At 36.4% G+C, this 24,850-nt stretch overlaps 1 protein-coding gene across 7 annotated transcripts in view; it reads left to right on the top strand.

Moving 5' to 3' along the window:
• The window catches only part of SMYD3 (SET and MYND domain containing 3), a 792,487-nt gene that overhangs the window by 181,020 nt on the left and 586,617 nt on the right, over positions 1-24,850 (top strand). For all 7 annotated transcript variants that reach the window (XM_077901368.1, XM_077901367.1, XM_077901370.1 and 4 more), the window contains 3 exons: positions 1,801-1,908; positions 3,481-3,538; positions 5,217-5,353. In XM_077901368.1, coding sequence (XP_077757494.1) covers positions 1,801-1,908; positions 3,481-3,538; positions 5,217-5,353 — 303 coding nt within the window. The remainder of the gene's footprint in view (positions 1-1,800; positions 1,909-3,480; positions 3,539-5,216; positions 5,354-24,850) is intronic.

Genomic DNA, 24,850 nt, shown 5'->3' on the forward strand with positions numbered 1-24,850 from the left:
CTCCTTTATGTTTATGTACCTTGGTGGTGAGATCCCACCCAGCTTTTCTTTATTCATCTTTAAAGTAAGTATAATATCTACTGTTTGCATTATTATGAAAGTCAAATTAAATACACTTTTTAAATTGTTTAGCCATGTGTCTAACATACTGTAGGATGCTAGTGAATGCTAGAAGACTATTTTTTTATAACTTTAACATTTTTTCCATTTCTAATTTTACAAACATATTTCATATACATCTTTATTTTGAAGCAAATGAGTCTTGTTTAGAAGTGAGTGAAGTGTAAATACTAAAAATAAAAAGATTACAAACATCACATTAAGAGCATAGCTGTAGTGGATAAGAAGAAATGAAGTGAGAGAGTCATGGGTAGAGTTGATAAGAAAAGTGATATGCCCTTTGCAGACAGTGTCTTCAAGATTGGGTTCAGAGGAAATGGCAGATAAGCCACACCTTCACTCAGCAACTCAACTCAGGAGTCTTTCTGAATGAAATGCTGGCTTGAGCTTGAATTCAAGTCACAGTTTCAAAGTAGCTCCAGCAGTTTTGAAATTTTTTTAAAAAAATTATTTGAGGGGGGCACATACATGTGCACACACGAGGGCAGGGGGACAGACAGAGGGACAAGCTAACTCCCCACTGAGTTGAGAGCCCAATGTGGGGCTTGATCCCAGGACCCCAAGATCATGACCCCAGATATTTAACCGATTGGACCACTGAGGCTCCCCCAGTTTTGAAATTTTTGGTTGCAGTACATATTTGTGCTACAGGTGGCAAAGAGAGTTCCTTGTGGAGGGATTTTATAAGGTGAGAAGTTGGGAGGCAGATTTACAATTTTTGAAGCAAGAGAGTGTCAGGCATTTCAGTGATAGAACTTCCAGCTTTCGGTTGGATTAGACATATCAGACATTTGGTTGAGCTGTTCCCCACTCACCAGGGTTAAGTCTTAGATACTCTGGATTGGATTTTTCTATAGAAGTAATTCTATGTGAAGGAGCCATAACATTTCTGACTCCAAGATTCAGGGAGACAGTGTCCTCCCCGCTGTCCTCTCTTCTCATTGTTACAGGATTGGTAACAATCCTGGCTCACTGGTCTTTCAGCCACACTAGCACAGGGGCGGGATCATGGGTTAAGTGACCCTGTAATTTATCATCCAAAGCACACTTTCTGGAACAAAAGGGTTATTATTAATGATTAGGCCAGAGTGACATAAATAAACCACAGCAGTACTGGGCAAATGACATTTGGTCATTTTAGCTAATCACCCCTTTCTGTGTGATCTTCAAAAACAAAAGGTTTCATATTTATTGTTATATTAACTCTTGATACCTCTGTACTCTCTATAGCAGCATAGAAATTCAGAAGGCTTTCTGCCCTGTTTTGATTTTCCTGAACCATGTGCTTATTTTCTAATTTGGTGTGATATTTTCTTTTTGTATTCTAAATTACTATTATTGAATCTTATTTAATCAGCTAAGAGACTATGTAATAAATTATTAAGTAAGCCATAATGATTCTTCATTTGGGCTCCACCAGCCAGGTAATAACCATGGGGTAAATTAAAGGGCAGAGGTGGAGGAGAGGCATCAATGTCCACACCTGGTAATTACATGCTTGGCAAAGACTGGATTCTGCATTTCTATTAGTATTAAAATATTGCTTTCATTTTCTATTTTGTACTTATATTTAGGCTGTTGAAATTAAATTAATGTTGATGACTTTCCTCATCCAAAACCGGTATAAATGAAAGTTACATTTTTATGTCACTTGTGCCGTCCCCACTCTTGTCTTATCAGAAAAAAGCTTGGCCGGACCACAAGCGAGAATGCAAATGCCTTAAAAGCTGCAAACCCAGGTATCCCCCGGATTCCGTTCGACTGCTTGGCAGAGTTGTTTTCAAACTTGTAAGTATAAAACTTGTGAAATATGCTTGGGTTTTAGTTAATCAAGGCACTTGCAGTTGTATGTATTGCTCATATTTTTTTCCAAAAGATTTTATCTATCTATCTATCTATCTATCTATCTATCTATTTATTTATTTATTTATTGTGTGAGTGTGGGGGGAAGGGTGGAGGGAGAGGGAAGAAGCATTCTCAAGCAGACTCTCTGAGCCTGAGCCTGACCTGTGGCTCAATCTCACGACTCTGAGATCATGACCTGAGCTGAAATTAAGAGTCAGGCACTCAACTGACTGAGCCCCCCAGGCTCCTCGTATTATTACTGCTAACATTAAATCCACATGAAGGTAGAAGGTAGATTATTCCTGGGAGTATCTTAATACAAAACCTAGCCATTTCCCTATTAATGTCAGTATCAGTGGTGGTGAGACAGTACAGGGCCCTGCGTGTGTAATCATAACCTTAGAAACATAAGGTCCTGTATTGAAGGCGTGAGATATCAGAAATGTCTGTTAAGTTGCCTTCATAACTTTTTGACCATGAACTAATGCACAGGGCAGGTGTATCACTTTTTGGTTGCTTCTTGAAGTGAGGCTTTAATTAGATGACAATTAATCATACATGGAAAAGTGCTGCCATGTTTCATTGAAATTGTTTCTTCAGTCCTTTCCCCCTATTCTGCCTAAACAGCCACTGTGTTCTGTGAAGTAAACCTGTGGCGATACCCTCCAGACTTCTTTTTTGCCAGGCTTTTACATGAATATCTTTTTCTCAAATTATTTCAGTATCCAGCTCTGTCTGACCTGCTTTTGGGTGGAGGGACTATAAAATTCTATAGAGAGTTGTAAGAATGTAAAATGTTTTTACATGTAAAACTATCATAATGTTATATGTCAATTTGCTTCAATTTTTAAAAAATGGATGTGTAATACCAAATGGGCATTGTCTTTGGACTGAATATATAACATCCATCATATATTTAGCTACTGTTTGCAAATATATATTGTATTGAACTAAAAATTACAAATTTATTTCAAAGCATTAAGAAATTCGATCAACTTTGTTATACATTTTTAATTGCTAGACATTAAAATATGATCATTATATTTGAGGTTGATTTTTTTTTTGGAATCAGGTGCTATGATTACTCCTATGTTTTAGATAAGGAAATAGACACATCTTCATTAAGGTAACTCGGTAAAGGTTGCACAGTTTGTAATGAATTCTTATTTTTATTCATCCATCTTTGCTTTTCTGTAATCTGCTTTTCTATAGTCAAATCCTTACAGTGATACGAGTCTGTGGGTAGAGCTGGGGAAAAAGTAAAAGTATGAAAACTTCTTGTAAAAGAATTTTGCATTTGGAAATTAAACTGCTGGGTTAAGTTACTACTTAGATATTATTTTAAAATTGTTATTGATTGAATAATTCAACTCTAAGAGATGAAGAGGAGGAATATATAGAATGTTGTCTTTTTAAATAGACTTTCATTTAAATATCTAAAGAGGTTCAAATATATTCATTTATATTTTGGAGCACTTGAAATTGTTTTTGGTGTTTTCCCCCTTTTCTTCACAGATGGAAGAAACACCTTCTGAATCGGAGAAACTTTACTCATTTTATGATCTGGAGTCAAGTAAGTGATTGTCTGTCAGCACCAAAAAAATCCTGTCATTTATTTGCTGACCTTATGCATTGCTCTCTCTTTACCATTGTTGTGCTGTCTCATTATTTGAGGTAAATCTAACAAAACTTTTCATGTTTTTATATACGATTGACACATTAGCTTATTTAATTGATTCCAGGGTAGCTTTGGCTGTTTAGGAGTTTGTAAAATACTATAACCTACTCTTTGTTTCTTTTTGATGCCAGGAATAGTGATGTGAACAAGAGGGTTGTAGGGAACATTTAGATTCATTAATCCTTTAGATAATAAGCAAAGTAGATGGTATGGGTGATTTGGGCTGTCTGATTGAGCATTATTCTTCTTTTCTGCTACCATGATGGTGGCCATGATACTTGGCAACACTGACAGGCCCTCCACATATGAGTGTTCAGTTAATGCGGGGTACATGTTCCTTTTCTACTAGCACAGATTCCCTTCAGTGAGGTTGTTGATGATTCAACCCCAAAGTAGCCAGGGCTCATAGAGTAAATTTTGCGACACAGTTTAATATTTCTGGGCGGAGAAAACTAAGAAGATGATCTAGTACAGATTTATGGTTATGGGATCCTAAGTGCCAATGATAATAAATTATTATTTAAGAAATCATTGGGTTAATTGTTCTGTTGAACAATTAATTTAAAGAGAATATTTAGACCTGACATGAGCCCCAGAATTATGCTGTAGTTCAACTTGATGTATCTTTTCAGTTTTAATAGAGAACTAATTAGTCTTTTTTTGTGTGTGTTCTGTTACTGCTAGGTAATTAACATCTCTTGCAGTGAGTTTTACTGTTAATAGTAGCCCTGCTCAGTGGTGGTGGCCTACCTGCTGCTTTAAGTGAAATGTTCTCAAATGCTATTAATTGTATACTCTTAAACTTAACACCTTTCTGTGGTATAAATTAAACTGAGTTTTCCAGGAGGTGATTTTTTGACAACTAGGCTCTGGAACCTTCTCTTTCTGTTTGGGTTTTAGCAGCACCACATCTTGTTTATTCGATGTGGAAATAACTTGAAGTCCAGATTTTTTTGGTTGGTCCCGTGTTCTTTTCCATGTACTTTTTGTGTGATACATTTCACCAGTTGAACTCTAGCTGAACTTTTTATTATTTTTTTCTTTTCTTTTCTTTTCTTTTCTTTTCTTTTCTTTTCTTTTCTTTTCTTTTTTCTTTTCTTTCTTTTCTTTTCCTTTCTTTCTTTCTTTCTTTCTTTTTTTTTTTTTTGCCTTTGAGATACGCCGTTTATCAGTTGGTCATAACATGGTTGTAAATTGGTTCATGAAAAAGATCTGCTTAAATTCACTGACTTTCAGCATTTGTGATGGCTTTGAAAGTGTGTACATGGTGAAGTGGAGGACCTGTAACACACATCTTTATAGATTTTGGTTGCAGTGTTTCTTGTCTGTATGTGTATTTATTTTGTTTTGATAGGTATTTGATCTTGTAGATGAAGTTTGGTACTATTTAATTGATACTGTATGTATTGTAATTTGTAGTTGTGAGAAAATAAAAAGAAATGTATTTGCTCTCTGTTAGAATGAAATCTGGAGAGGAGAAGTCTTGTTGAACAGCTACCATTGAACACCTGAACATTACCCATTAAAAATTCACTGTGTGATTGTGCTATTATTTATTTTCTCTTTAAAAAAGATATTAACAAACTGACTGAAGATAAGAAAGATGGCCTCAGGCAACTTGTGATGACATTTCAACATTTCATGAGAGAAGAAATCCAGGATGCTTCTCAGCTGCCATCTTCCTTTGACATCTTTGAAGCTTTTGCAAAAGTAAGTGTTAAGTGTTTGGTATCTTTGTTTATGCCATAAATTATCCCTTTACTTCTTATTTTGTTGTTGATCCATAAAAATCCAGTAGCATTCATGCCTTAAGTCACTCTCCTACCTTAATGAGTAGAGAATGAGAGAAGTTACCGCTTCTGTTGGAAAGGGTATTCCTTTTTCTGTTTTGTCAGTACTCTTATTCATGGCCTGTGTATGTTCATCATCAGCATGCAAAGCTTGTTATCATAGTGTCAAGAGTATGCTTTCTTTTCTTCAAAGAAAACAGCATATTCCTTTGTTTTATACTAATGGATTTTTAAGGTTGCCATTGCATGTCGTTTTGTGGTGGTGTGTCAGTGATGGATCTTGGTCTTTGAAGTGAAAACTACATTGGAATCTGTTTCTTGATTATGTGAATTCTTGATAATATGAAAATACAACCATTTATGATTTAAAAATAATTGTCTAAACATCTATTTAAATGTTTCAAGTCCCTAAAATCCTAGATGAGGGTTAGAAAATAGGTTTAATTTAATATTTTTTGTGTGGTCTCTTGGTAGTTGCTACCTGACATGCTCTGTTTGGAGATGATTCTGGGGGTTTGTTTGGGCCTAGGGAGACAGAACGTGCTGGCTGATCCTTGCTGTGCACCCTGGGGTAGGTCAGAGGATCAGATGCATCCCCACTGCTGTTAGGCTTGCTGTTCTTGCTTTCCCGTATAGTGCATTTGGGTTTGCTTAAATACTGATCACATTCTAATAACAAGTAAAATTTTACTTTTGAGGGTGACTTCGCCACTGGTATTACAATTCACAAGTGCACATCCATTGACATACTTAACCCATGAATATTTTTCAAGCATGTTTTGTAATCTGCCTATTTTCTAAGAATTTAAATGTGATTAGTGTGATTGCTAGAGGTTTATTCTTGTTTTTTCCAAATGTATTTTTGTTCTTCAGGATATGTTTTTATGATATTCTGGTAATATCACTTAGCATTAAATTCTGGTTTGTCTCCACTTTAAAACTGATTTTGAAAGACAGTGGTTCCTTATAATATATAGGAGAAGTTTCTCATGTGTTTCACATTCTTCTGAAAACTATAGCCTTTGGCAGGAGCATGTCCGCAGTACACACAGGTGCTTCTGATGTTGGACACAATACAGTTATGCACCCAAAAGGTAAAAATATGCCATTGTTAGAAATTGTTCAGGTGGTAGTTACTGGTGTTCTTAGTATTTATGGAAAATATTTATTTTTTTTTAATTTTTTATTTATTTATGATAGTCACAGAGAGAGAGAGGCAGAGACACAGGCAGAGGGAGAAGCAGGCTCCATGCACTGGGAGCCCGATGTGGGACTCGATCCCGGGTTTCCGGGATCGCGCCCTGGGCCAAAGGCAGGCGCCAAACCGCTGCGCCACCCAGGGATCCCTGGAAAATATTTAAAAAGACTTTTTCAGTGTAACATGTGGAATTACTTTCTTATTTCTTTTAAAAAAAATGTTGAATTCATATATCTTACAGTGAAATTTTTTCTGTGCTGTGGAGGGGAAAATTCTGTCATTGTGAATAAGTAGACAAAGTTTTAATAATATGCCATCCTTTTTCCTCACATAGTTGTATTTGTTATGGTCACAAAAGTAGAACATAGACATCTTTGAGATTTTTGAGGAAAGTGGACTCAGGTGTGTGATTTCTGCCTTAAAATCTAGGTTAAAGCAATATTAACCAATGACTCCTGTTCTTCCTTGTAAAAGTTTTGTTAATATTTTACAAATTATAGTTACCTTTCTGCTTATACATATGTCCTTAAAATAGATCACTTTCATCCTCCTCCTTCTTTTCTCCTCATCTTCTTCTTTGTCACCGTTTTTTTTTTAATAAAATAGTCTTGGGGTGCCTAGGAGGTTCAGTGGGTTAAGCGTCTGCCTTTGGCTCAGGTCATGATCTCAGGGTTCTGGGATTGAGCCCCGCATTGGGCTCCCTGCTCTGTGGGGAGTCTGCTTGTCTTTCCCTCTGCTGCTCTCTCTCTCTTTCTCAAATAAATAAAATCTTTTAAGAAATGGAATAGTTTAATATTAAACTAATTGGTATCCTGTGCACCTCAGGGATGAGCTGCTGAGCTGTTAACATTTCAAGTGTGTGATGGTGCAGGTCACCACAAATGCATTGGAAGTGGGTAGTGAATCTTGGACAGAGGATTTTATTCCTATGTGCTGTCTCTCTCCCAGTCCTAGTGGCATAGAATCACCAGAAAGAAGTGGGCTGTACAGGGTGTACTGCCCACAGCTGTTGCTGTCATATATACAGACTGTCAGGCATCAGTCCAGGCTGCCCTGCCTTTCTCAGACTCGTGCACTAATTTTTTAATTTATGCTTTGCAGAAGATTGGCTTTACCTGGCCTCAAAGAAGAAAGTTGTATTTTATGTTTTGCTTTTGGTCCCCTTCATTTATATTCATTCAGGTTCTATGCAGGTATTAGATGTGCTAAGCTTATATGTTAGCTCATTCCACTGTCACTTAGGGCAGAAGGAGTTCTGAGAACTTTTCTAAATTTGTTTAGATCATATTTTTTTTTGACTTTTTGATTATGGACTTTTCCAAACATACACAAAAGTAGAGAGATTAGTTTAATGAATCTTCATGTCTCCATCACCTGATTTCAATAATTTTCAAAATTGTTTTATATCTTGTTATGCTTTTAATACTTAGATTTCAGACAAATGCTCTTTTTTTAATTTAGATTTCCAAATGTCCCTTACAATTAGTCTTTTGTTATGAAGCTTCTTGGCCACCTGAGAAGTTAGTGAATTCACTTATTAAACAGACCTTTTCTATTATTTTTGCAGGCTTACTATGTGCAAGGCATTCTTTTTTTAAAAGAGTTTCTTTATGAGAGAGAGAGAGAGACATCTTTACTTTTGCAAAGATGTCAAAGGACATCTCTACATCTACATAATCATTTGTTATGTAGTCCTGGATTCCAGGTCTCCAGGACTACACCCTGGGCTGAAGGTGGCGCTAAACTGCTGAGCCACACGGGCTGTCCTGTGCAAGACATTCTTGATACATGTTACAGAAACATGTGGCTAATTATAAATCAGAAAATTATCTACCAAAAGCTTTAGCAAGTCAAAAGTCTTACTTGGGCATAGGTGTATTTTTGTTTGACTTGCACTTGCCTGGAAACGAAAGGGTTCAGTGGAGGATGAAAAGGTTCTTAATCCTGAGAGTATGTTTCATTCCTGCTAGCCTTATTGTCATTTTCCTCTTCTTTTTTGTTTTTTTGTTTGTTTTTAGTTTACAGTGTAATATTAGTTTCAGGTGTACAATATAGTGATTCAACACTTCCCTACATCCCCTGGTGCTCATCTGGACAGGTGCACTCCTTAATCCCCATCATCTATTTCCTCCATCCCTCACCTGCCTCCCCTCTGGTAACCAGCAGTGTGTTTTCTGTAAGTGAGAGTCTGTTTCTTGATTTCTCTCTCTCTTTTCCCTTTGTTCGTTTGCTTTGTTTCTTACGTTCTACATATGAGTGAAATCATATGATATTTGTCTTTCTCTGACTGACTTATTTCTCTTAGTATAATACTCTCTAGCTCTATCCAAGGCTTTGCAAATAGCAAGATTTCATTCTTTTTGAAGGCTGGGTAATATTCCATTGTCTATATATCTTCTTTATCCATCATCTGTTGATGGACACTTGGTTTCTTTCCATAATTTGGCTATTGTAGGTGATGCTGTTATAAACAGGCTGGTGGCTTTTTCTAATAGAAGACCATGAGTTATTCTCCAAAAGGTGTAAGTTTATGTTTTGAACACTCTGGGGTTTTCTGTTGAAAATAATGTATGTATCTCCAGTTGGACTAGGTTCTTAGCACTGAATGTGCTTCTGCTACTTAAGACTTAGTTTTACTTAGGAAGACACCCCTCCCCAACATTACTCCAAGGACATTATTCTGTAGTCATTTTTTTGGGATCATATTTCCATATTTCTATCTTTTCATTTTTCCCCTACTTCCTTAGCACCGATATTATTATTCTCTTGCTTGCCACTCGCACATAAACAAACAAGCCTGTGAACAGAAATGGCCAATTGGGGTTTAAGTTGTAGGAATTTGCATTATAAATATATCCTATCACTTGTGAATTTGTTGCCTGGCTCTAAAAAGTTAAATAGCATGAGGGGTGTCAGGGTGGCTCAGTCATTTAAACGTCTGCATCTTGATTTTAGGTCTCAGGGTTTGTGAGATCGAGCCCCACATTAGGCTCTGAGCTGGGCATGAAATCTGCTTAAGATTCTCTCTCTCCCTCTGTCCCTCCCTGCCTTCTCCCTCTCTTAAAAAAAAAAAAAAAAAAAAAAAAAAAAAAAAAAAAAAGTTAAATAGCATGACACTTACAAAGGAGAAATTTTTCTAGGGGACAGTATCCAGGAAGACTTTACATAATAAGTAAGCAAAATTAATGGCATGAATTTCAGAAGAGAGTTTGGTATAGGGAAACAGTTCCAGACAGATGGTCTGCAAATACTGGTGGGGAGTGAGTGGTGCTGGCTTCTCTGACATCCTGAGCTTCAAGAACATACTGACCTCTTCTGGGGATCTGAAATGGTAGTTGTTACCTATGCAATATGTGCTTCCATTGTTTTTAGTGAGTACGATACAAGTTTGAATAAAATTTTGATGTTTAAAATGTTTGTTTTGCATTAGGTGGAAATTAGGCTAATAGTATGTGTGGAATTTCTATAGAAGGGCTGCAGAGTGATGGTGTGGCTGGAGTGATTTGCCAGGAGCTTTGTTTTCAGAGCAGTTTCCTGAGTTTAAGCTTAGATTGTGTGTTTTCTGGTGAGGGTGGATGGTTGGAGGTTGTGGCTGAGTGGGAATGAAGCTATAAGTGTGAGGGAAGCTATAGGTGCTGGTGACAGTAATGGTGGTGGCTAAAGTGTGGGGTGCATTGGAGATACTTGGTAGAACCCAGGAGACATGCAGTTATTTATATATGTATGAGAGGCCAGATTCACCTCAGTTGGCTCTTTGTCAGATTATTCAGAGGAAATTCACCTTTCCATCTCAACAAGCCCCTTCTTCCTACCCCACACTTTTTCCCTTCTATTTCTACCTTCAAACAAAATTTTGGGTTAGGTTTCAAAATGGATTTATCTTATTGTGGCAGCTACTGTGGTTTAGCCTATTGATCAAGTTCTAAATATTTGCTACAATCCAGAAAAAATGTTTATACTACTACTAATAAATCTAAACTTTAAATTAGAGAGGGACAAATTAAAATGGCATGCTGGATAGTATGATGGTTGAGTTGCTTTCTGAGACAAGAAAATGAAATTCTCTTAGTCTTGGTTTTTTCATCTCTTAATGGGAATCATCATCATCATATCTACCTCAGAGGTGAAAGTGAGGATTAAGTCAAAAGTACTTAGTGTGACACGTTACTAATTTCTACTACTGCTGGCCGTACCTCCCAGCTTTATTTTTATTCTTAAAAATAAAGTCTTAAACTTTAGTGTTTTATGTCTCCCTGTGCTGTCAGATAGATGGTCAGGAGCCAGTCTGCAGCTCATTGTAAACCAAACCAGTCTCAGATGTTGACTCACGTTGTACCCAGTTCTGGTGTCTCTTGAGGTGCTGAGAATTACCTGTAGCTTTGTCACAAAGGACAAACAGAAGGAGGTTTTACATAATGAATGAAATGTTTCTCAGGCATGCATTTTAGAAGGATGAAATGAAATTATAAGATTCATTAGTTATGTTACAATTCACTGAAATGGCATGGAATGTGTAGTAGTACTTCTCTAGTCCATCCCTCAAAAATTTATATTGATTGTTATTCATAATGAATATTAATGCCTAAACTTAATGTCCGTAGACCTGGTTTTGAGTTTATTTGTTATGCAAAGAATAGATTTTTTAGAGATTATTGCACAGAATTCTAGAAAAATATACTTTTTTCTGGACTTAAATCTTTCTTTTCTAAAAATGCATTTGGTAAACCTAATGTGGTAAGATCAGAGCAATGAAATGGAAAATGAACTCGTTGCATAAAATGTTTCAAAAGCAGACATTAAATTGGAAGCAACAATAATAGAAGTGGCCTTCCTGATCACAAAACATGTGTCATTGTGTTCACAAAGCTCTGCAAAGTACTTTTTAACTTTATAATATTGTATAACTGCTGCAGAATTTTTTGATTAGAAATTCCACATGTGTTTGAGAAGATGTTCTCTCCCTTTTCCTTTCAAACAAAATAATAATTCTGGTAGCGTGTTATTTTTATTTTTTAGGGCACATATGTGACCTCCAAAGCCTGCCTTTTTAAACTCTACATTTTAATGTTATTAGTTGCAGCTGGTGTTTGCAGTATAGCACTATGCTTGTACAGGCTTAAAATGCATTTTTTAGAAGGGTTTTTTAATACTCTGGTACTTAAAATTTACATTCCTTTCTATCCTGGCCAAAATGTTTTTTACTGGGGGAAAATTCTTTTTATTGGAGAAGCAGTGGAAAATGTGTTAACACAAGAATTTTGCTAATTCAATAGGAAAAGAAATATTAATTTAATAATTTTTATTGAGATGTTAGAAATAAGACACAAGAAAATAGTAATGATATTATTACATTTGAGACTGCGTACTTATATTTGGCTCCTGTGTCCGTTTAGGCTGAGGGTGTTACTAATCTATATGACATTGTGTCATAACCTTACAATTTTAGTAAAGTGTGAAAATCAGCAAGAAGGAATTACTTCTTTTATAATTACTAAATAACCCTTTGTGGTCCTTTTTATTTTTTTAAAGATTTTATTTACTTATTCATGAGAGACACAGAGAGAGAGGTAGAGACAGGCAGAGGGAGAAGCAGGCTCCCTGCAGGGAGCCCAATGCAGGGCTCGATCCCAGGACCCCAGGATCATGCCCTGAGCCAGAGGCAGATGCTCAACCATTGAGCCACCCAGGTACCCCAGTTCTCTTTATTCACTGAGGAGCATTGTGTCTCAGTTAGAAAGCAGGAATAAACTTGTTCTTGATATATTCACTTTGTAGTTGAAAATTTTCAGTTTCGTTAGCCCCCTTATTCTATTTTTTTAAATTAAATTAAATTTTTTTTTTTTTTTGTTAGCCCTCTTATCTAGATGTGGTGGTGCTTTATTCACTGTTGCTGGTAGGCTAATATGTGGGAAGAATATTACTTCTGTTGGTTTGAAAGGTCAGGAATATGTGTCTCTTTGCCACTCAAGGGTTTTAAGTTCACGTAGGACCAAGTTTTAGAGCCTTTTTGTTGATCAGCTCAGTTGGGCTTCCCCACTGTAGCATGCTAGAAAGTAGTAAAGAAAGCAATCTTTTGAATTAATAAAGTGATGAATTATCTAATTACAAAGATGATGTGAAATGGCAGTATGATAACTTTGACTGCATTACTAAATGATCCCAGTGACTGATCAGATGTGCCTGGGTTCCATTAAGGAAAAATGTGCCATTAAATATTTACTACTCAAAGCGAGCAGACACACCAGGATTGCTAACCTCTGATCACTGGGGTGCTTGTATCTGCATGCTTGGAGGTAACTGCTAGATGAGACATCTCTCATGTCTGCTCAGCACAGCTGCTAGAAGACTTGGTTATTGGGATATTACCTCTCCTCTGTTTTTAAGGAAAGCAAGCAAACAGCCAAGGTGCTTAACTGCTTGCAGATCCTGGCTTTCTAATTATGAAATGCTGATGCATTTATGATTTATATATTTTTTATTACAATAAATTGAATCTCTGTGTCAGTTCAAGAGACCATTATTCTTGAAAATGTTCTTGCGAGTAAAGTGACATTTGTAGGACACTTGGGCTTTCAAAACAAAACAAGTCATTGTGATTTTAATGTGTGTCTCATGTTCTTCATTTTTAGCCATTCAGTTAACATTTATCTTCACTGAAGTGTAAATAAATAACCTATGATGAGTTGGTGTGTGTTTATTATAAAGACCAGATGCTAGCTAACTTCTGAAGTTGGGAAGGATAATTAGTAAATTCTTAATCAGCATTTTTATTCATACCTGTGTTGGTCAAGGTTAATTGCTTTTGAAAGGCTAATGCTGTAATTAAAACTATTGATGGATAAACATGTTAGCCAAGCCTTGTTGCCTTCTCTATTTGAGTGTACAAGTTGCCATTAATTCAAATAGAGGCAATATTTTTTAAATGATAGTATGTTACTGTGAAATGGTGGAAGTTGCTTTCCTTGCTTTGGTCTTCTCTTTGGTGGCAAGAATCAGAGGGCTGTGTCTGCCTACCCAACTGGCACTTTTTTTAGAGCCATGAATTAGATTTCATTTCAAATCCCTAGCCATCTTCATGGCATGCAGTATTTAAGTATTTAATTGATGACTGGATGAAGGACTACATGAAAACTGTCCATTTTTTTGTTTTATGGAGTGTATTTTGTTAAATATGTTTAAAAAATAATACATTACTACAAACATATAAGACTAGGTAAAAAGAAGTCTTTAATGTGGTAAAATTCAAGAAGTTCAGTAAATTCGCTGATGAGTCAGAATCAGAGAGGCTACCATTATCCTAATGTCTTCAGGAAATGATGAATCATCATGTTAATTATTACAATTCAGCATACCTTTTCTGTAAAAGCCCAGATAGTATGGTTTCGTAGGCCAAGAGGCAAAAGTGGACTATTACAGTATCATGGCAGTTTGTAGTGCCTGCTGAGAGAGCAGCTTCTTAACTTTATTGTGGCAGCCAACAAGCCTCCCTGGGCCATATGTAAGTGAACAGGGGTGGCCACATTATAACAACTTTATTTATGGACACTGAACACTGATTTTCATACACTTGCACTTATCCCCCAGTATTCTTTTCATTGTTTCCCCAGACATTTAAAAATGTAAGAAAACACTAAGCTTGCAAGCTGTGTAGAAGCATCTAGTGGGCCAGATTTGGCCCATGGACCATTGTTTGCCAACTCTTGAGTTATTCCTGTAAGCCAGAAGATTTTTTGCACTTGGAAGGAAACAGAATATATTCTACCAGAAAATTCTCTGAGAATTAAAAAAAAAAAAAAAAGATAAGGATACCTGGGTGCTACAGTTGATTATATAACTGACTCTTGGTTTTGGTTCAGGTCTTGACTGCAGGATCTTGGGATTGAGTCCTGCGTCAGACTCCATGCTGGGTGTGTAGTCCACTTGATATTTGTTCTCCCTTTCCCTCTTCCCCTCCTACTCGTGCTGTCTCTTTCTCTCTTTCTCAAATAAATAAAGAAATCTTAAAAAAAAGAAAATATTTAAATGTCACCTTCTAACAAGCCATTAGTTCTATAGTTTTACATTGTCAATCATGTTTGTAAGCACAGTATGTATACAATACTTGATTTTTGAGTTTTTTTTTTACTCCAAGAAGATTTAATTTAGTAACTTAACAAATGGCTTAATTCAGTAATATAGTGGGATAGAGGTAATATTTCATTAAAGATTAGGAAGACATAGAATTGTTGAATAGAAAAAAGTATGTACTTTATAATGTCTTATATATTTACACTTTCATTCTTAGGGTTTTTGTTTGTTTGTTTAAAGATTTTATTTATTTATTCATGAGAGGCACACAGAGAGAGGCAGGGACATAGGCAGAGGGAGAAGCAGGCTCATTGCAGGGAACCTGATGTGGGACTCGATCCCGGGGCCCGGGGATCACATCCCCAGCCAAAGGCAGAAGCTCAACCGCTGAGCCACCCAGGATCCCAGTTTTTTGTTTTTTAACTGTAGGTGTTATATTTTATTATTTTGCCTTGAAATGAAATATAAAGATACAATTTTCTAGTAGAAATATTTGGCCATATAACTCAAGTTCAGAAAGTTTTTGTTTGATTCTTTAGATCTTCTTTTTAAATTATGGATATTGCACTCAGACCTTACATATTGTGGTTTGATTTTTTCTATTAGGAATGAGAAGGACCTCTCATGGGACAAAAAACCAAGTATGTTTTAGGGGTATACTTTTAGTAGTAATAAACATTGTGATAAACTCCTCTGTTACATTTTACAACCAACAGAAACAGGGTGAAATTTTAATGGCAGAAATTAGACATTGCTATTTGATATGGAAAGTAAGGTTGACTTGGTATATTACAAAGATAAGAGAATTTGGGGATGGCTTCTCTAAGGCAGATAAACAAATGTGTCCTGATTGAGAGAGAACATAACCTCACTAGAGTTTATCAAAGGTCATTTTTCATTAAAATATTTATTTTCAGTACTTAGATGTTTAAAGAGACATATTCAGGTAAATTTTCATTTATGAAACAATGAAGGAAGGAAGGAAAGTCTTGTCCTATTAGGCAAGCTGATTATGACTTAGTATCTGGAACAACTTTTTAATATTCAAGTGGTCCAACCATGTGTCAGGCTGCCTTGACACAGCTTAGAGCTCCACTGTCCTTGAAAGGGTTTCACTCAGGATCAACATCACACGTCAGGGTGAGTTATCTCTGTGAGTATAAGGCAGGGCTAATGCTCTTTAAATTTGTGGTGTTTATGGTAACCATGGAAGGAGGGTAGTATATCTTCCTGTATCCTTTCTCTCTCTGTCCTGTTTATTCCCAAAGTTTCAGTGAAAACCTTTGATCAAATCCACTTGACTAGGATTCATCTGTTCTTGTTGTCAGATTAGTAGTCCCTGGCATTAGCTCTGCCAACCACTTGGCAACAGTGAATATTCTGTTTTAATTGGTTATATGTCTTCATTTCCTCTACTTAGAACAGACTCATTTTACCCTGCTCCTTCTTTCAGCACAGAAGCATACAATTTTAGGATTGGCAAGATCACAGAAAATAACCAGATCCATGGCCCCTCTGCTCCTCTTGCCATGATGCATCAGTTGTGGCTCAGAGGAGGTCACGTAGTCACCTGGTAATGGAGGAATACTAAAATTTAGGTCTTTTGAGCTCAGTTGAATGCTTTCTCTGTTACTTGGTGCCTCATTACTCAAGAACTAGCTTCTAAGTTGAAGTAAAAATGTGATACAGCAAATGATTTAGCAGTACAAACAACTTTTCAGCAATACCTGTTCCTTATATATTTTTTAGCTTTATTGGTATGTAATTTACATACAGCATTATGGAAGTGTAAGGTGTACAGGGTGTTGATACACATATATTGCAAAATAATTTTGGGTTAGCTAACACCTTCATTATACCAAATAACTACCATTTGTTTTTTACAATGAGAATATAACATTTAAGAACTTAATTTTCAGGTAAATAATACAGTGTTATGAGGTATAAACACTGTGCTGTCCATGCTGTCCAATAGATTCCTAGAACTTATTCATCTTTTGGCTGAAGTATGTACCCTTTGATCAATGTTTACCAATTTTCCTCATTTCACTCCCCATTCCTTATATTGAAGGTTATCTGTATAAGGCCAGAAAAGTATGAATAGAAAAAAAAAAAAAAAAGAAAAGTATGAATAGGTTACACTATAGGATTACTTGTGTTAGTATTTGAAACTAGACTCAATTCAATTATCTGTATATTGATATGTTTAAATCTCAGAAAGTCTGTATGTTTAAGTGATTGCAGCTTTCCATTCCAGCTAGGTACTCTTCCTTCAATAACTCAGTTATAAACAAAACTACTGTATTATGTACTTGACAGGATGTGAATTTGTCTTCTGTTTTTCATTTTTTTTTGTCACTACTCAACCATGAAGCCAATGAATATTAGACACTGGCTTTTGTCTTACATTGGTAGATCAAGAGACAATTGAGGGATTTATCATGGATTGTCCAGTGAAAATTGTCATGAAATACCCTGATTTCATTTTTATTTTTACTTTTTTTAAATAAATTCTATAAAGTAGTTTAACAAATATAATCAAATATATTTCCTACAACAGCCCTCTGAGTCATTATTGTTTTTATTCCTTTTGCAGATGAGGAATGCTTAAGATCACACTGTTTTAAAAACAAAAGAGCCAGAGCTTTAACCTGGCTCTCCTAATTTCAGGTTTTCCCTGTATTCCACCATACTGCATTCTGGGTTATGCAAGTTCTGTGTTAGAGCTCTAATCATAAACTGTTAGAAGCCTTAGGAATGAAATCCAGAGTGAGCAAAATGAGAATATTTGATAAGATTTCTATCACTAATACTAAAGTAGTGCTATAGGCAAAGCTCTGAATTATTTAATTAGGATTCCTGCTATTTTCATACAGGTGATACATCCTGTCTTACACACCTCTCTGCCTCATATATTGAAATCTAAATAAGTGTGCTTGTAGGGTGTGTGGGAGGAGGATGGGTTTTTCATATCAAACATTTCTGAACTGATGCTGCCACAATTCTAGGTGAAAATAAAAGTGATTGAAATGGAATTTGCATGGAGTTAAGCTACTTTGTGAAATCTGAATTCCATAACCTTGAAGTACTGAATATTAAAACATTAATTATTCAAGAGCCTGGATCTGTCTCATTTTCAAACCATTATTAGATGTGGTTTTTTTAAATGATTCTATAAATATTTGCATTTACAGATTAAAATATTTTATAATGTAGGAGAATATATGTGCAATATGGAAGAAAATCCTCTTCGACCTTCTTGGACACTTCTTTTTCTTTAAGTAGTGTTATTTGACCTTAAAATTTATACTGGATATTAATGGAATAGGCAAGTAATTTAGAAATTATCATTTTTGAACATACACTTGTCAAGTAAAAGAAAAGCATTGGAATCGCATCTGATCAAACTTGACAGTTGTGGGGCCTGTTTAAAGTTTTAATTAATAATTTGTTTTTGGGGTGCCTGGGTGGTGTAGTCAATTAAACATCTCACTCGATTTCGGCTCAGGTTGTGATCTCAGGGTTGTGAGATCGAGCTTCACCCTGGATTCTGCGCTCATTGTGGAGTTGGCTTGGGATTCTCCTTTCTGTCTAGCCCACTCTCTTGTGCTCTCTCTCTCTCTCTAAAAATAAATAAATTTTTAAAGAAAATAATTTTAGTTTTGATGATTGTAGGAAAATTTTATCACAGCACTCTTTACACAGAGCTGTTTAATTAGGATCAGCTGAATTAGGATCAGGATGAAAAATACTCTTACAGCACTTTATTTCTTATGCTCTTTTCCCCTGTGGCTGGCAGCATTTTGTTGAAATGGCAGAGACAACTTATCATCTGAAGAGCCCATACAACTTACTGGTTGATGTCCTGGGGCCCGGTTCATCCTTCACAACCTTTCAGGTTTAGAGCAGAAGTTGGTAAGGAATGTTATTTTGGTGCCTCAGAAGTCTTTTTGTGATAGTAGGCAACTGTGAGTTTTCTTATTTTCCATTTGTTTAGAGTTCCAAGAACAGTATCAAAAACCTGGAATATGCAGATCTTAAGGTGAGATATTGTCTAATGTTTGGAAATCTTTTAATTGGCCTCTGGCATGACCTCCCTCTGATTTTCCTACATTTCTTACCATTTTGTTTATTATTTGCTTATTCTCTTTTTACCCACTGAATAGTGGTATTCCACTGCCCTGGCTTGACTTGCCTGCCTGTGGGCTGAAAATACCCCAACCTTCAGCTCTAGCCTTGGCATTTCTTCTGCTGTCCAATCTTATGTTTTCTACTTATTAATAAAAATATTCCCTTTTATGATCTGTTTTAACTTCAGATTCATCATGAATGATACTTATACACTATCTTGTCCTCAATAAGATATGCTGCTCTTCCACTTGTTCTGTCTTTTCTCTTGGCATGGTGGTCTCCTGAGTCATCTATGCCTGAAACCTCGGGGGTGGTGGTGGGGCTCTTGTTTTTCCCTCTCTCCTTCCTTCCAAATACCCTGCCACTTTTTCGATGTCTCTTAATTGTGTTCTTTTCTTTTTATATTTTTTTGCCACTGACCCAAAAGTCAGTGTCTTTTCTGTCTTTCTGTCTTGCCTGAGTGGCTCTAACAAATCTCTTTGCCTCTTACTTTCAATGATGATTGCTATAAAGGTAATTTTTTTGAACTGAAACTATTTCCTTTATATTGGGAGATTTGGATGATCTTTGTTACTTCTTTTTATCCTGATACATATATTTTTAAAAGCAGATCTGATCATTTGAATCCTCTGCTTAAAAATGTTTGTTGAGTCCCTACTGCCTATTATATAAAACCAAGCTTTTAAAAAGTACGGCATTTGAAGACTCTGCAATCCTCATCTCGTGTTAATTTCCAGAGCTGGCTACCCATAACTTGAGAGGTGTAACCATTTTTGTAGCATCTTGCGGAGTGACCAGTAAATTGCAGGGGTTCTGTCAGTGTAGCTTTTACTCCTTTATATTGTTGCACTGTCAATATGTTTCTTCACACCACCAAATCTTAATGATAGCATGTTGCTATGATGATAACCAATAAGTGTAGGCAAGAAAAGGACAGTCTCTGGATAGGGAATTATTTTTGACACTCTAGGGTATTTCTTAGCCAACTTTAAAGCTGCCCATGTATATGGGCAGGAGAGGCCTTCAGAGCCAGTAACAAGTCAGCAAGGCCCTAGGGTGCGTGTGTGCATGTGTGTAAATGTGTAAGCAAGGAGGTGGAGATCATTGTGTTCTGTTGGCTCCTGAGGTAGTGAGCTTCTACTTATAAGCCATTCTCATTTGATAAAGGAGCTTTAGCTTTGAAAAATAATCATCAGCAGTCGTTGAGTGGGCTTCTGCTTAGTCAACATAGCTGGATTTGATATTAGATAATTATAGGGATGTAATCAGATTTTGGAAATCCATTCCTGGAAGATATCCCTGTGTGTTGCTAATGGTTGTCAGTCAGGCTTCTAGCTTTTCTTTAGAGCAATGATGATTGCTATAAAGATAACTTTGTTGAGCTGAAAATATTTCCTCCATCTTGTGAGATTTGAATGATCTTTGTCACTTCTTACTTCCTCAGAGTCAGCTAAGAGAAGCTTGCCTAATCCTTCGCATTTTACAGAAGCAAGGCATTATTCTATATAGTTAAAAACAATTACGTTTTGGATTACTAGAGGAGGAGAGTATTTCCCACATGGCAAGGAATGTTTAGACTTGTGTGGTTTTGGTACTTTTTTTTTTTTTAGATTTTATTTATTTGAGAGAGCATGTACGTGGGTACACAAGTGCTGGGAGGGGGTGCAGAGCAGAAGGAGAGGGAGAAGCAGACTCCCCACTGAGTAGGAAACCAAAGCAGGTCTAGATCCCAGGGCCTTGAGATCATGACCTGAGCCAAAGGCAGCTGCTTAACCAGTTGAGCCACCTAGGTGGCCCTGATTTTGGTATTTAAAAGTCCTTTTTGAAAACACCTTCATGTTTTCAATTATAGAATAATTCCTTCATGTTTTTAATTATAAAATAACGTAGCATCTCCTTGAGTGTGATCATCCACGTTTCCTAGTACTCATCAGCATTAGTTGAGGTGGAGTCACGGTACTCTGAAACCTTGCCATTTGTGATTTCCTCAATTTGATCTCTGCATGTACAGTTTCTTTTCCATTCTTCTTGGCACTTTTTTTTTTTTTTGATTCTTCAAGATTCACTTCAAATTTCCCCTTTTCTGAGACGCCTTTCTCAACTTGCTGAGATATGTCCCATTATGACAGGAATGGGAAGGTAGAAGCATGTAAGATATGTGGATAAAAAAAATCAGAGCAGGCACTTGTGTAATTTAATCCCTGCAGCCAGGTGCTGTTGTGGTGAGTTGGCCAGTTTAACACAGAAGGGAAGAGCCAAAGGCTCCATTCAGCCCCTCAGAACTGATAGGCTGCCAAGAATGAATGGCAGCATTTCACATCCAGACATGCTGGAAGTCCTTCCTTCCAGTCTGTTCGTGGCATTCTGCCTTTATAGGTAGTTTGCCTCCTATCATTCTGGTCCTCTTTGGAGAATCAAAGAGGTTTTTGAAAAAGCAGATCTGTAAAAGCTGCCAAGTGACAAATTGTAATTATCCTCATAGCCAAATGATAAACAGAAGAATTAAATGGTATATTGTACGGTGTAGTTTTTCCTGAAAATTTTGCTTGTAAATTTAATTTCTTTAAATAAGATATCAAGTTATGTGAAGTAGGAAAATTGGATATTTATGGAGTTCTATTATAATTCTTTTTGTGAAGGGAGGTTTATTTTGATAAGCTCATTGCTCTGTTTTAAAAACCTGGATTTCTGCACATGTCTAGATTTCCTGAAAGCAGAGTACATCTGTGATTAGTAAAATCTGCTTTCTTTTTTTCTTTTTTGGGGGACCAATTGTTTTTTGATAGACAACAAATTCTTGGGGCTTGTTTGCACATATGTTTCTAGAATTAGGTAGGATCTGCCTTGCTAAATTGTAATTTGTAGGAAGAGCGGTATGGAATTGGCTCTTAAAGCCTTTTGGCCATGAAGCCACTCATCAAGTGACTTTCTCTTTTCCAAAACCTGATTAGTGTCCCTGAGAGTATTTCCAGGTGAAATACATATTACATAGTCCAGCTTGCTCATTTCTAAGTGGGATTTCAAAACCCTATAACTTGAGGTTTTTAAATTAACCACAGTATACACAGCATGAGAGAGAGAGTAGCCTCCTTAGACCCTCTACCTGGTAAGTAGACGGAATAAAGACAGTATGCACCCTTATTGTCATCTTCCTTCAGGTTGCCATTTGGGTCAATTCGAGAGTATTCGACACATTGGAGCTTTTCTATTTCCTTTTGTGATAAACTGGCCAATTCACTGTACTGGCACTTGCCTGGAGGAATATAACAATCCAAGCGCCTGTTCTTATGGTTTTATCTGCATATATTTTCCATTCATGTCATAAAATCTTAAGATTTTATTTATTTACTCAGAGAGAGTGTATGCATGGGGGAGAGAGGCAGAGGGAGAAGCAGACTCCTCACTGAGCACAGAGCTGGATATCCCAGGAACCTGGGATCATGACCTAAGCTGAAGGCAGATGCTTCACTTGCTGAGCCACCCAGGTGCCTGGACATGTTTTGATAGATGCATTGTTTTGATGGAAGTTGAGCCTGCTATGAAGTGGAGACCTTGTGAGAAGAGGGTAGGCTGATATACTTGCTAACACTAAACATTTTTAAACACTCAAAAATGGAAACAACTTTGATGTTCTATTAATTATATTAAAATAGAATAAATGTTTTAAAAACTTTTCAGTGTTTTTAAAAACACTGAAGTTTAAAACTCTTAGGCACATAAGTAATTTTGCATTGTTCTAGGTGAATACTAGTTGGGGGCTTATTTTGATGTTGTGTGTCAGAATGTTGACATTATAGTGCTTTCTGTCTTTAAGTGACAGCAGAATGCCATGTAAGAAAATGTGAATAAATAAATAAAATCTTTAAAAAAAAGAAAATGTGAATAATTCTCTCACATTGAAGCCATTTAATCGTTCCTTGACTAATAGCTGCTTTTTATTCAATACATTGAACATAAAATTCTAGAGTGTCTTTGTGCTATCATAAATTTTAAATATGAGCCATTCTTCCTTTTAAGTGTCATATGGTATTGTTGTTTTGGATTTGTCGGTTTGGTGGGTGGTTTTGTAAGATTGCTATTGTAGTTGGCTAGGAGGGCATTCTTCTGGGACTAAACTCTTTCCCCAGCTCTGTATGTCACTGTGATATTTAATATTGGCTGTAAAGAAGCGGGGAAAAATTGGCTTGACTTGTCATGTTAAGCTCCCTTTATTTCCAGATCATATTGGAGAAGTAGAGAAATAGGATCAAAACAAAGTAGTGGGATTCTTACTTGGATATTTTAGGTTGGAAAGAACCAGGTTAATCAGTTTCAGCTCAACAAATTTATATCAACTCTATCTGCAGTACTATTTTGAAAAAGGACAGTTAAGACTTAGTTTTTGCCCCATCTGCTGGGAGATATAAAAGAAATACATGTAAATAAATATATTTAAAGTGTTTTGAAAGCAGGACAGTGTCATCCTCTTCTTCTTTTCCTCCTTCTTCACTCCAAACTTAGTACCTATTTGATTCTCAGAACATTCTATAGCAGACTGTGATAATGGATGACAGTCTTGAGAGGGAGGTTTATGTGCAGAGACCATTTGATTTGGGCCTTTAATGAAAGGTATTGTTGGTGGAAGAATCAGTGCTGACTTCCTAGAATTTAGGGGGGCCAGTGGGGACCAAATGAGACTATTACAACTCTCAGTGCCGAAAGAAGAAGCCATCCAAGAATTTTGCTGCTGTTTTATGCAAATGTTTTTGGTTAGAGCAGTTGATTTAAGATTTTCCTTGAAACTTACACCTTTGACTTCTCCAGTGAGTCTCAAGACTCCCTTCCCTGTGTGAGCCCTCCACATGCCACTTGCTCTTCCTAATCCTGATGTAATCCCTTCATTCATGATAGCAACGTTTTCAAGTGGGGAATTTGGCTGTAGGCTTTTGTTAGTTTTTTTTTTCTTTATGTTTTCTGTTTTGCAAAATAAACAGAGAAAGATCATTTAAAAGACATGAGGAGAGAGAGTAGCCTTAGGTGTCTCAGGAGCCCATGTGGTCTCAGGCTTTTTGGGATCCATGAAAAAAGAGAATTTTAGGGGCCCCTGGTTGGCTCAGTAGGTGAAGCGTCTGCCTTCCGCTCAGGTCATGATCCCAGGGTTCTGGGATCGAGCCTCACATCGTCGGGCTCCCTGTTCAGTGGGGTGTTTGCTTCTCCCTCCCTCTATCTGCCCCTCCCCTTGCTCATGTCTCTCTCAAATAAATAAAATCTTTTTTAAAAAAGAGAATTTCAAAAAGGAGATGGTTAGCATGTGAAAGTTAAGAGACGTTAAGGAGGGAATAAATTCAGTATTGAATTTAGCAATTAGAAATTTACTGGCCCTAGTTTTATTTTTCATGTGGACTAAAAGTGTGAAGACTTACTTTTTTTCTACTTCAGAGTAGAAGTTGAATGATTAGGCTTTTGGTATTTTTACCAAAATGGTAAGTTGTTTCTCAGAATATATTGCTCCTAATGAAAAGCTGAGCTATTCTTTTTATTCTTAGGATAGCCACCCCTACCCCCGTATTTTTACTTGAAACTGCTTCTATCTGAATTAGTATGTTAGTTCATTGGCCTGAAAATCAGTCAAGATGTTTGCAAGTATTTTATGAGATGCTTTAGAGCCTTGGTGATTTAGAATTTTGTGATTTTGACAACTTTGTTGTGTTCTGTAATGAAAGTATCTAGGATGGGGGAGAAGGAAAGTCAAGATGGTCTTATCTGAGCAATTGTTTGCCTCATTTAATCTTTTGTAAAGCAAAGTTTTACAATATTAACCTGAAAAATGGGAGCACAAATTTAATTTAGGGATTACATATACCTTAGTAAATCACATGTGTAGGTTTGTTTTTCTTTACATTGTGTGATCTCTTTAAGTATTGTACTAAGGTACTAAATAAGGTTATTATCCATCGAAAAGCCATACCTGTAGTGGTTCCATCATGCTGTGAAAATACTTATCAGCAGATGAGGGTAGATGATGTAAACCAGATTGTACTA

The sequence above is a fragment of the Canis aureus genome, chromosome 6 (genome assembly GCF_053574225.1).
Source record: "Canis aureus isolate CA01 chromosome 6, VMU_Caureus_v.1.0, whole genome shotgun sequence".
Lineage (NCBI taxonomy): Eukaryota > Metazoa > Chordata > Mammalia > Carnivora > Canidae > Canis > Canis aureus.